The 13,780-nt window shown below is 41.7% G+C and overlaps 1 protein-coding gene and 1 long non-coding RNA gene across 2 annotated transcripts in view; one reads left to right on the plus strand and one right to left on the minus strand.

Annotated features, from left to right (window-relative positions):
* Positions 1-10,274, minus strand: part of LOC146797595 (uncharacterized) — a 165,074-nt gene extending 154,800 nt beyond the window's left edge. The window contains exon 1 of the long non-coding RNA XR_014968505.1: positions 10,050-10,274. This is a non-coding gene — a long non-coding RNA (uncharacterized LOC146797595). The remainder of the gene's footprint in view (positions 1-10,049) is intronic.
* The window catches only part of ADAMTS9 (ADAM metallopeptidase with thrombospondin type 1 motif 9), an 876,266-nt gene continuing 869,725 nt past the window's right edge, over positions 7,240-13,780 (plus strand). Inside the window, exons 1-2 of the mRNA XM_085624697.1 lie at positions 7,240-7,635; positions 7,972-8,339. Coding sequence (XP_085480823.1) covers positions 7,533-7,635; positions 7,972-8,339 — 471 coding nt within the window. The 5' untranslated portion in view covers positions 7,240-7,532. The remainder of the gene's footprint in view (positions 7,636-7,971; positions 8,340-13,780) is intronic.

The raw sequence follows: 13,780 nt of genomic DNA on the forward strand, positions 1-13,780 counted from the left end.
TTCAACAGCATCCTGTTTAAGTAAGTGCCTTGACGGCTACAAGCGCACTGCTGTATGTCACAACCACACAATTCGGCATTATTTGCTACATTACTGCCGGTGGGTATACAGCAGTAGGCTGACCTCTGTCTGTCCCTGTTCACAATGGCGAAAGGGACACCTGTTAACTTGAGGTACTTTTATGTTAGACATGAAGAACAGCACTATTTGATTCTACCACAACTTGTTTTATGAGCATCACTTTCTTGTTTTTAAAAAAAGGGGGAGGGGTACGGTTGTGGTTAAGTTTAATCCTGCTTAGAGTTTTATTAGCAGTGTACTAGCAACCTTAGCTGTGTTTTTTTTAAGGTTGTGTATTCTTACTCTCTATTGTTGTCTCTAGCATTATTTCACTATGCAACATGTTATACCTCCTCCTTTTTTCCTATTTACTCCAGGAGAACCATCCATTATTTGGTCAAAATGGAAGAAAGTTTCTTCATTATGCCAGGGTATGTGGTACGACATCATCCAGTCAAAGGAAAACCTCACTTCTGTAGCACTGTTTAGGCAGTGAGGGACAGGAAGTCTTTGAGAATTTGCCAGATTTAGTTGATGATTCAGAACTTAATGAATTTGAAATGTGTTTGAAAAAACTGGATCTTTATTACCTTCCAAAAGTTAGTACTATTCTCGAATGCTATCACTTTGGTATGAGGGAACAGAAGTCAAGTGAGAGTGTGAGGGTGAAAATGTCACCAGCCTCAGGAAGTTGGCCTCCACCTGAAATTTCGGCTCCACCTTAGAGGAAAGAACTAGGGACTAGTTCATGCTGAGGTCCTGTAGTGACAAGGTCAGGCATGAACTGTGGACAAGAATGATTTCCCAGGTGCATAAGATAGTGTCGATAGCTAAGCTTGTCATGCTTTAGCCTGTGCTGATGAGCTTGAGAAATGGAAGAAAAACAGTGTTAGCAAAATAGAAGAGAGGGAGGAAGAAGCCAAGTGTAAGGACCAAAGTAAAAGCAAAGTGGTCCCGTGCAGCAATCTAGATTTAAATCGGGGTGTGTTATAGGTGGGGTTAAGCTGGACATTTTGCTTCCTTGATGAAATGTCTTGCAATAAATGTGGTATGCAAAATGTTCTAACAAAAGGGGACATAATGCGAAGTGTTGTCGCTCTAACAAAGCTCCCTCACATGAAACTGTGAAAGGCGTAGATGACTGCATACTATCTGCCGTCACTAGTGGTCTTCCTAACAAACATCCCAAGGACTAGGTAGACACTGAAAATGGTAATGTTGAGACATTGGTTGACTCGGGAGCTTGGCTCACATTAATCTCAAATTATGTATTTGATGATGAGTTGGCTAGTAAAATTGTTCCAAAGGATCCAGATGTTGTGCCAGGAGTTTATAGAGATCAAACCATAGACTTGAGGGGATATTTTGAATCTGAGAGCAAGCTCTGGACCAGTACTACAAAGGGAAAACGTTATGTTCCAGTTAAAAGAAGGAATGTCATAAACTGTCCGCATCAAAAGGAGCTAGGGATTACTCTTGATCCCAACTCCTCCACACCTGTAATGTTGAAGGAGAAGTACATCAAGGGTTTACAGCTGGATGGTGTGCAAGAACTGGTGGTCCGGGAAAGTGAGGATGCCCTAAGTTTTCATGAAGATTTTCCTGAAGTGTAGCGTGATAGAATGGGATGCCCTAAAGGTTATGTACATCAAATTAAACTGAAGCAGGGTGCCAAACCATTGGTTGCTAAAGTGCGTCCCATTCCCATCGCCATGAGGGAGTCTGAGATTAAAAGATTGTGTGAAGAGTGAGTGATCTAACCTGTTGAGAGCTCAGAGTGTGCCACTCAGATAGCTGTCGCACTCAATCATTCTGGCAAGATTGTGTGGACTGGTGGCTCTCAATAGGTGCGTTGTAAGTGATCACTGTCTTCTTCCCAAAATAACTGGAATGGGGTCTTTGTGGCAAAGGGGTAAGTTCTTTACCACCTTAGACTTGAGTGTGGCTTACAAAAAAATTAGACTTCATCCGGACTCAAAAGATTACAGTACCTTCATAACACCTTTTGGCACTTATCATTTTTTTGGTATGACATTTGGATTGGTGTTTGCAGCTGCAGTATTCCAACATATTATGTTCTAGCTGTTTGGAGGAATAGTGGGAGTCAGGTGTTTTCAGGATGACATACTGATTTATGGGAACACAGAGGAGGTGCATGATAGTAGGGTCATGGATGTGCTGGATGCTTTGAGAGCAAATGGACTCACATTGAAATTCTCAAAATGTGCTTTTAAGAAAGGAGAAATTGAGTACATTGGTCACAAAGCTAATGCCAAAGGACTTTTCCCCAACTAAAGATCTAGTGCAAAATATACTTAAATTACGCAATCCTGAGAAGAGGATGTTCTTGCATTCTTAGGTATGGTGGAATTCCATGCTAGGTTTCTTCCAAATCTAGCCTTCAAGACTCTCCATATGAAGAGACTGCTCAAGAGTTGTTGAGTTTGAGTGGGATTCAGAGTGGCAGAAGGAATGTTCAACCATCAAGAGTTAACCAATGCTAATGGCCTCAAAAGATTTAATCCTTCTGAGCTGTATCATCATGACCGATGCCAGCATGAAAGGGTTGGGTGCTGGGCTGATGCAGATAAGTGATAAGCAACATGAACTTAGACCGACTGCCTACATTACCAGGTCTTTGCATGGTGCAGAAGAAAAGTACTCTACTATGGAGAGGGAGGCACGGAGCGTCTTTTAGTCTGTCAAGAGGTTCAAAAATGTTGCTTGGGGAAAGGAGTTTGCCATCTATACTGATCACAAACTGTTGGTTGAGGTCTCTACCAAGAAAGGTCTAGACATGACATCCATGAGGATTTGCAAGTGGGTAGTAGGTCTTCAAGGGCACAATAACAGTGTGCATTATGTTCCTGGGTCCCAGAACAAAGCTGACTGCTTATCAAGGTTTAGTACGGTAGTTGAGAAATGAAATCAGGAAGATGAAGAGAAGGTGAAAATATGTAGTGCTACAGGTGGATGGGTGTCTAAGGGGGAGTGGACTGAAGTTGTTGCTGGTGAAACTGTTCTTCAGCTTGTCAAGGGTCCCTGAGTGAGGGTTGGAGTAATGAGGTAAAGAGAGATTCCGAGCTGGGGTGGTTTCTGAAAAATAAGAGAGGAATGTCATGTGATGATGGTGTAATCTTGAGAGGTCTAAGGCTGGTTGTTACCATGATCTTGAGAGAGAATTTAGGACAGGATGGGCATTAAGGCATGATCACAACAAAGGCAAGCATTTACCTAAACTATTGGTGGATCTCATGATTGAGAGAATGATCAGGGGTGTCCAGGGTGTCACAACAGTAATAAGGTCAACAAAGTCAGAAACCCTCCCATGTGCCATAGAGACTGTCCGTCAAAACTTGGGAAGTTGTAGCAATAGACATTGTGGGACCATTGCAAGGCAGAGGAGTAGTTAACTATTTGTTGGTGCTGATTGAACAATGATGGGCGGGAATAGGAATAGTTAGCAGCATTGTAACAGGGAAAGCGGTTCAGTTCATGAGCAAACTTTTGAGCTGTAAGGGTTTTCCCAATTGTCTCTGGACAGACAATAGGCCGCAGTTCGTGTCTGCAGAGATAGAGACTATGTGAGAAAGGGATCAAGCACAAGAAATGCTAATTGTACTACCCAGAGGGTAATGGCACTGTGGAAAATGTTTATAGGAGTATCAAGGAATGTATACAATTAGAAATGAGAACTGGAAGAAGGGACTCGGGAGTTTCCAACAAGCTCATAGATTTTCTACACACACCACCACAGGAGAGTTTCCCTTTGAGGTGTTTAGGAGAAGAGCTAACATTTTTCTCTCACCTGGATGGTAGAGGTGGGGTTAGGATGCATGTAAGGCATGGGCACCGATGAGAGATGGAAGCGAGAATGATAGAGACTGTATTGAAAAGCACAAAGTGTGCTACGATGTCCGTAAAGGTGTTAAACTGGTAGAACTGTCGGAGGGTGAAAAGGTGCTAATAGGAAACCAGTGTTGTCAAAGAGTGGTTCAAAGTTTAAGGATCCATAGACTCACCAAACTTATCCATAATGCAGTCAAGGGGGAAGATGGTAAGAGTCTGGTATCTCAGCAAAGTAGTGAGGTTCAAAAGTGAAGAAGGCGTTAAGGTGTAAAACCGTTTTCTTTTTTCATGGTCATTAATGTTTTTGTAAAGAGGGAAGGTGTGTTGTAATTCAAATGTATTTTGTTATGCTTACCAATGCTTGTTTATGCTTTTACTGTGTGTATGTGTGTGCTTTCTTACAAAAAGGAGAACCCTTTGTATGTCATGATTCAAAGCCTCGGTCTATTGGAACATATTGGTCAGTCGCCACTGGATCCCGAGTTGGATGTACATGGATGGGGTGCTCTGAATAAAGAACCTGCTTTTGGAAAATCTTCTACTGCGTGGATTTCACTTTATTACAGGGATGATGTTGTAAGTTGTTTAGGACCTCTCAGAAAAAGTGGATTTCCTAAACACATCTTAAAGTAAATGCATTTCATCATCTTAAGATGAAACTGCCAATAAGTTCTATAATCAATACAGAGAAAAAGCCTTTGGGTAGCCCTGTTAAGCAATTGATTTGTTTGTTTAAGCCAGCCTCCTTCCGCCATTGCATGAAGATAGTGTCATTCAGTTGAGAGGAGTTTTCTTTCCCTCAGTCCCATTAATGGCTGAGGTATTTACCTGCTCCTATAGACAACTCTGATTTCAATGAAGGATGTATGTACACTGTTGGAGCTGGAGCACTTGGGAGGGTGATGTGCTTGAATGCAGAGGTGACCTTGGACAAACACATTTACCCCTCTAAAAGCAACACATTCGGAGTTAAAAGTGCACCTTATTTGTCAAGTGTTATACTTAATGAAAATGACTACATCAAACACACAGAAGAAATGATTTTATTTAAAAAATATATACATTTATAAATTAACAAGCTTTATAGTGAATTTACATATATGCTTAACAATACTTCAAGGAAGTACTTATTAGCATGTGAGTTGTGATGATTTCAGCAGGCAACAGCTGCAATTCCTAGATGGCTTGCTTGAAGCTTCAGCAGGTACACCCCTGAAAATGTCCTACATCAAGCTGACCTGGCGTCTTCAGTCATTGCACCTGCCCGCCTTTTGGAAAGCCTGTTTGGCAGGAAAAATCCCTGGCCTGTACACACTGATAGTGACGAGTATGTTGTAGGCGTGCATATAGTTACATACAACAATCCTTTATTTTGCTACAATTGCTGAGAATAATGAGTGGTGCTGGCTTTGTGAAGAGTAGTGAAAGCACGTAAACACTGTGCTGTCTTTTAGCTGCACATCACAGAGTATAGAGAACCAGATGCAGCTGCTATTTTGAAGTCAGTCCTGTTGTTTCCAGCTTGAAGAGTACTGTGAATGAGATGTTGCACTACACATTTTTTTTTCACACAAGGTATGTAATTGTGGGGAAATAAAAAAAATAGAAAAACACAATATTTAATTATTTTCACCAAAAAGAACGCGAACAATGTATCAAGTCCCTTGCTTAGCGAGGAGGCAGAAATACAAAAAATGTATTAACATTAATGTTATTTATTTTGCTGTCAGTGTTTAGTACCCAAAATGAGGATGACTGTGTCTGGCAGTGAATACATTTAAAAGTGGAACTGTTCTTTTGAACGTGTTCATAACATTCAGCTGATGGTACTGTTACTTCTTACTCCACTAAACCTTCTTTTATTTCCTATTCCTTCTTAAGTCTTCTCTTAATAATTCTTACTTTTACTTGTAGGCGCTAAAATTCTTACTCATATCAATACTTCTTTACACCTACTCGTATTCTTCTATACGTACTCATCTTAATTCAAATTATGCTTATTTCTACCTCCACTCAATTACTTCTTACTCCTACTCATGCCTACTTACACCTCCACTTATTTATGCCAACATTAACTCCTCCTTTTTACTCCTACTCGTCTGTTTATACACTCCTACTCCTCTTACACCTAATACTCTTGCATCAGATTACACTTCCTTACTCCTACTTTTTAATCCTACTCAAGCATACTCGGTTATTTGTTCTTATAATGCTCTCAGTCCCCCTTTTTCTTACCGGTGTGAACTTTACACGTATAGCAGTGATCTTCTACTTTAGAAACTGGCAGCTAAAGTGGTAGAGTCGCAGTGCGATGCGCTTGTTAAGGGCAGTATGTCATTTCTGTGGATCGCATTACCAAACACGGTAATCATATTACACTCCACGTGCATCCATCTGACTGGGGCTGGCGTGATAATTTCTTATCTTAATGATCTCGATATTCACAGAATAAAACAGCTAACATTTAACATACCAATATAACAATCAGCGAATGAATAAGTGAGGCTCAATTAATTAAAATGATACAATTAGTTACTAAAGATCACTAACGCGAGAATAAAATCAATTGACAAAACACCAACGGAAATTGAACAGGACTATAAAATACTACTTTTTGACGAAAATATATAAGTTTAAAATATAAATTCTGCGGCGATACCAATAACCAACACAATCAAGATGCTTCGCTGCCCGGTAACTAAACATACACATGGAAATATGAAAAGTGTTGTAATTAATACATTGCACTGGCGAAAATAGTTCAACAGAAAGCGAAACACTTCATTTTAGTCATTAAACCCGACTAACAGCGTACGAGCTTAGCAAACGCGCACACATACCAACAAAGAAATCCAGTATGCAGAACCAAAATGAACATTTTGATGCATCGAGAACAAAATAAGGAAAACATTTTGGAACAGTGGCGCCCCATACCTGCATTAATTTTCCTCTTTTCACACTCCTTAGTTGCCCTACGAGAAAGCGTAAACTGCAAAATTACGTAGAATTAGAAAAACCCCTTTGTGAAAATTTGATCTGAGACGGAACGGGTAACAAATTACCACGAGGGTTGATTCTCTTCTACTCGTCTCCTTTGAAATATACTCACTTGCTTAAAAATAATCAACACATAATCTTACAATGAGGGCTTTCTGTGGTTAAAAGGAGCTGACAAAATTCACCCTCATCCCGGGTCGAGCCTGGCTGGCTCTTACTCTGTTCTGTGTAAGCTGTATAGCTCTGAGAAATACTCGAAGCAGAACTCCGCCCAAAGGGGCGGGGAGGTGGGTCATGAAGTCCCCTCCCTTCCACTGCCTGCCACCCCCTAGCGCCCAGAGTTCACAAACTCTCAGCTGCACAGGTTAGGAAAAAATAGTAGCCCACCGGGCTAAGCAGAGTGAGTCCCCTAGTCCCATTACACTATGCTGGCGCACCAGTCCCTCACAAGCCCCCGTCCACTGGCCCATGTCAGAGCTGCAGGAGAGACGCGGGAGAGTACACGGGAGAGGCAGCACTCACAGGTTGAACCCTTGTGAGCGGGGTTGCAAGGGCACTTGGTGCTTTCTGGTCAAAGCAGAGGAGATAAAGCGTGAAGACCGCTTCCCTGGTCTGAGCTGACAACCATGCATCTTGAGTTCTGGGCGCTGGCATTAATTACAGTACTGCACGACCTGATTGCAATTGCAGCGACAGACAGAAGACAGGAGACGCAGCGCTCAAGACAAGGTAAACTTTTCATTCATCCGCTCGCACTCCGCGGAGAAATGAATGAGTTTGTTGCACGTAGAGATCGCATAGCATGGATGCAGTGGCCGAAATCAAATAGTTTAGATTTATATTGTATTAAACTGCGTTGTAGAACAGAAGGGTGGAAGCCACGATTTTTAAATGCAGACTAAATATTGTGTAAAAAAAGTAAATAATTCACTTGAGTACAATTTAACAGCGGAGACAGAGATCGTGCAGTTTCATGTGTCATGCAAAATGTGATTACAATGAAAAGTAGCTTCAATTGTTAAGTATGGATTTGAAGGTCACGTTTGGAGTTTCTTCTTTTTACAGCGAAACTGTTGGATAAACTTGGCGAGTACGAGATAGTGACCCCCACACGGGTGGATGAGTTTGGACAAGCGTTCCCCACCAATCTGCACTTCAAAAGGAAGAAGAGAAGTGTCCCTTCTGACCCCTGGGCCCTCTCCCCTAAAACCCACTACCGGCTCTCGGCCTTCGGGCAGCAGTTCCTCCTCAACTTGACGGCCAATTCTGGATTTATTGCCCCACTTTTCAGTGTCACGCTCTTGGGCGAGGCCAGGGATAACGGTACCGACTTATACGGCGACGAGGACGAAGACATGAGGCACTGCTTCTACACTGGGCACGTCAATGCCAGGGTTGAGCACACTGCCGTCATCAGCCTCTGTTCAGGGATGGTAAGTGCCACATTTAAGCACGTTTATGTCCAACGGCTTTGCCATTGTACCTAGCAAACTACCCAGTGCAGCGTCAGTCATCTCTTAATATACAAACAATAAAGCGCCTTGCAAGTTTAAAGCACTTTATTACGCGGAGGTTCAGATCTGTTGCGTTTTGTGCAATAATTAATTCCATATTTTTAAACCCGGTACACCCTCACTGGAAACTTCACCATGGGCCGAGGGAGTAGGCTGGGGGCTTGATGTCCTTAAGACGTACACTGTGAATGCATGTTCACGAATGTAAAATATAGGGAGGGGAGCGTGGTTACGTTTCGAGAAAGAAAAATTGTAAAACTTATCGATCATTGATAATGTGTTCTTCAGTCTAAATCTCATTCATTGCAAGAGCACTGTAAAAGAATACGAATCTGGCCTGTCTTCTTCATTCTAAGTAATCCTTCCGATAGGAAACCAGGTCAGCTCTTAAGGCAGCCGCAGTTTCCCCTGCAGTAAAGGTAGAGCCCCGTTGCGTAACTCGGCTGAAGGCTTCCCTGGAATTAATTGGTGAATTCCGAAGTTTTCTTAGGGTCACCGGGGGCATGTACTTTTCACACGGCGTTGTCCTATGCCGGTGCCCCCCTAGGATTAATGGATGACGCGATGTGAGACTGGGCTGAAATACGAGTAGGAGAAGGTCAGCGCCCACAGCTGGGGAAGAGGGCTGGGCTACTCTGTGATTAGAAATCAAAAGAGGACTTACAAGCTCGTACATAACCCTAGCCCTGGCGCACAGGACAGAGTTAAACAAGGCGGCCATCTCTGTTGTATTCACTTTTCTAAAAACGCAGTAAAAGTTGACAAAACATGCATGTGAACGCTTTTGAACTTTTCTTAACGGAGAAACCTTTCTGTAGTTAAATCAGTAAACAAGCGTAAGTCTCTAAATGAACCTCCAAAATGTTTTTGTTTTGACCCTGCTGTAGCCCTTGTTCTGTTCAATGACATACTATTATTTTACTCGGGTTCTAATGTACTTCATCTCAGTTCTCGTACACAGGCACAATTAACCCCCAACTCCAGTCACCCTTTTGTAAGATGGCCGCAATATTCACCCATCTGTTGCGCAGACTGCACGGGTGGCGCGAGCGTCGCAGTTCTAAAAATCTTAGGTAACGGACGCTAGGGCGGCGCTCTGGTGATGTTTTTCTGCCCAAACTTAGCTTGCCACTGACAAAAGCGTTATGCAGTTGAGGGTAAGGGGGTACCGGAGGGAACAAAATTATACCCGGTAAGCTAGTTAGACGTTGTTTCATCTACACGTGTCAACAAATCAATACTATAAAACTTCGCTTTGTTCCCAATTACAACTGCTGTTGTCGAGGCGCACTTCTGCAGCTCGCTGCTTTATCAGCATTTCAAGTGGAAGTTGGAGTTTTTTACTGAGATAACGCAATCTACATATAGGCTGCGTTTTGAGTCACGGTATTTAGAGTTTCATATTTTCTAACTTGAATAAGTTAAAACTATTATGGGACGGTCGGGCAACGGGGTTAACTCTCCCGATGAACAATTACTCCCAGAAGGGAACATTCTGGAGACAACCTATATTTACACCGCGTACGCCTTAATTTTTTTTAAAACAAACATTAGATTACCACTTCCTCATTCTAGCGAAATATGGTATGTCGCAATAAGTAAAAGTGCGAGCGACGTACTTATACTCACCAGGTTTCACAGGCCAACTCCAAACCTCTGTCTGCACTTAAGTTTATTCTTTACTGGAAGACAGCCGAGTGCTCCAAACCAGCAACATTCTCAAAATCAGGATACTGGTGTATAATAATTCTTGTAGATCTTACGTGAGCACAACAGGAGAGCGATTGCATGGCTCGCAGTATGCACTGAACGTTTACAGTCAGAGTTGTTTTGGTGTGTTCGGAGGAGGAGGTACTTAATTCTAGACGAAAGAGTCTTCTTAAAGGGGCCATCCAGTGAATGGTGTCATCCTGACAGTAACAAGACCTTTTTGTGGATGTTGGATCGGGGAATAAAAACAGCTTTCCATTCGCTGGTTGGCCCATGTGTGTTAAGTGACACTGAAGTGGAGTATTTAATGTTGTACGATAGGTCAGACCGGTCGAACCAACAAATAGGATTGTGTTTTTTTTTTTTTAAAGCTTGTTAGCCATACGTTTTTTTTGTTGAAGTTTTATATAGCGTGAACTCGACCCGAAGGTATTGGAGAACTTTACTTGAGCACCAATTAGATTACACATTAATTTAATTTGTAGGCACGGGTCAGATTAAGCGAATTGCCCAAAATCACTGGATTTTGAGCCCGCGGTGGGACTCAAACCTGGTTCCCCAGTACCAAAGTCAGCAGCTCTGCTTTACAGCAAGTTGCGCACAGCCATGGAGCCCAAGATTAGAGGTTAACAGTACATAGATCAGTGCATTTTTTTCTTTCCTTTGTATATTAGTTGTGTTAGGTTTGTGCTCTTGTTTTTTTGTGTGTTTAGTAGAGTTTAGAGTGGAGGTAGAATGATGGGAATGAATTTAAAAGGGAAGTAGTAAATTGTTTTTGTAAGTAGTGGTCATGTGTCTGTTAGTTGGGTGACAAGGCTAACAAGCATTTGCGATGCAATGGGTCTCGCATTTGCAAGAGTTTAAACTATTGGCATTGTAAATGACAATGCCTTTTATTTATCTATTTTGATAATTAACACATAAATGTAACAACAATACCTTTTTATTTATCTATTTTGATAATTTACACATAAATAAAAGGCATTGTCATTTACAATGGCTGAAACTCTTGTAAATGCGAGACCTATTTCATTTCAAAGAAGCAACCGCCATTGTCAGGGGCTCCTTGAAAAGTGAAAGCGTGCATGGTGCACTGAATGTTGCAAGAAAGTATGTCGTGCTTGCAGTAGGAGAAACTCATTAAAGAAATTGGGGGCATATTATCAAGCACGGCGTTATAATTATCGCCGCTTTAGAGGCAGAAAACTGCCGCTAAAGCGGTGATAATGGGCTTGATAATATGCCGCAGAGAATTCCCATAGAAGCCCATGTTGACACCAGAACATGGGCTTCTATGGGAATTTTCAAGGGCATATTATCAAGCCCATTATCGCCGCTTTAACAGCAGTTTTCTGCCGCTGAAGCGGCGATAATGTTAACGCCGTTTCTTTATAATATGCCCCATAGTGCTTACAGGCTACATAAGATATACTGTGTAACAACAGAGGTAAAAGGGCCAGTCCTCATGGGAGGTTACAAATGAAGACAAGGCGGTACTAAGGAGGGACTAACAAGCCTATTAATGAATCAGAAGCCAGCATTTGGTTTATTGACAGAAGAAAGCCCCTCTGTATAAATACCAACATGTGTGCAGAAGCAGTAATATGTACATGGTCTGATGTGCACAGTTATCTTGTGGTGAAGTACGCACATTTTTTCATTACCTTTCTTAGAGTTTTAGTTGCAGCCGTAAACTCTTCTGTATATACACACATATACGTACATAGAAGCAGCAATCCGTGGCGGCTGGTGAATAAGAAACTGCTCACTGCAGTTCGAGCAACAGAAATGTAAACAGACAAATTGACAGCTTTCCCAATTCGTCTGTTTACTTTACCATGCCTGCGTTTCACACAGCTGAAAGTGTGCAAGTCAATGCACCCAGGATAGGAGAGAGCAGGAGTCCAGATGGTCTGCGCATGTGAGTGGCTCTTTTCATTTCAGCTCCCGACTCACATTGACAAACCATTGCATATGGTGCGCATGCCCAGTGTAGTGCAGCCAGGGCCAGCTTTATCGCTGGTGGCGCCCTGTGCAACAATGTCTGTTGGCGCCTCCCCTCAATGATCACCTCTGCCATGGATTCCCTCACTAGCACCCTTTAACAGTGCCCCTCAAGTCTCCATAACCACAGTCTCTCAGATTCATTTAGTTTTATAGCGCCACTCATACCACTGTAAGGTGTTGCAGCACTGTACATCACACACATTGCACAGAGACAATCATACATGTGTAAATCCGTGTATAGGAAATGTTACATCAGACAGGACTGCAAGGTGTAGTGTAGGAGTGACATTTCATCTATCACGGTAGGCAATATAGTTTGAGTCCTAATTCTGGAAAAGCACAAATTCTGAATTTAAAACGTAACATCATTGTTAGGGGTTCTTTTTAATAATAAGATTTGTTTTCAACCCAAATGAACCCTTTGCACAAGATTATGATGATAAAAGACTGGGCAAAAAACATATAGCTCTAATATATACCTTGCAGTTTACACGCAGCTCTTTGATGACAGTTAATAACTTAATGTTCTATATTAGGATTTTGACTTGTAAACGACTAGTTACAAAAGGAGCACTCTTACAGAAGCAGTAACACACCGATCTATTTACATTATATGCGCTCTGTTATCTGCATAATACATGTTCTTAGCAGCAGGCATTTTAACCCTCTGCGCTACCTTAGTATGAGTCAGACTTCCCCAAGACAAACTGAAGTAAACACTTAGGCAAACAAATTGTAGGTTTCATGTAGGTTTATTCCAACAGGAGAAGACAGCTTAGACAACCACTTCCAGTCAGTTCCCAGAGATCCCCCACAACCGTCCACAGTAGAACGTAGAACCCCTGAAGACTAATAACATTCTACCATACTGTGAGATAGTAAGTAATGTGGACACTACACACCTTCCCCCTTTGAAAAAAAAAACACAACAAAAAAAAAGAATTAAAAACCAACAAAATCATTCATTTTGACAGGTAATTTCCTAATGCGAGAACTTTTCCTTGGAACAGATATTTCCTCGTACTGAATAGGTGAGCATTCCACATTTTGATTTCCAATAGGAATAGTACTTGGTGCCACAGCAGTAGCCGAGATCAGGGTTGATTTTATGATAGTATCACTAGTACCAAAGTTGTGAGTATTAGAAGATGGAACACAGACACCAGGTTCAGAATTAAAACCATCAAAAGTGTCTAAAAAATTCTGAAAATCTTCCTTGTCCTCATCAATCACCATATCTTTTTGTGGGATAACAAATGGTTTGTTAACAACATCATTAGACCTGTACATGGATACCCTTCTAAAATTCCAAATTTTCCCACTTTGAACTCTGACTGCTTTGCTAAACACCTCAGTTACTTTGACAGGGTCAGACCATTTGGACCATTTTTTTGTCAGGACTACCAAATTTAACACATACCCAATCACCCACACTGATTTTACAATTCAACCGGCGATTTTTGCAATGATCTTTTCGCATTTTGTCTTGATATTTTTGCACACGTTCTCTAACTAATTTGAAATCCACCATAGGATCATGAGGATTACATGTTTTCAACCACCAAGGCATGAGCTTCGAACTAGGTTTCCTTCCCCTTAACATTTCAAATGGTGAACAGCCCATAACAGAGTTAGGAGATGTA

The sequence above is a fragment of the Triturus cristatus genome, chromosome 9 (genome assembly GCF_964204655.1).
Source record: "Triturus cristatus chromosome 9, aTriCri1.1, whole genome shotgun sequence".
Classification (NCBI taxonomy): domain Eukaryota; kingdom Metazoa; phylum Chordata; class Amphibia; order Caudata; family Salamandridae; genus Triturus; species Triturus cristatus.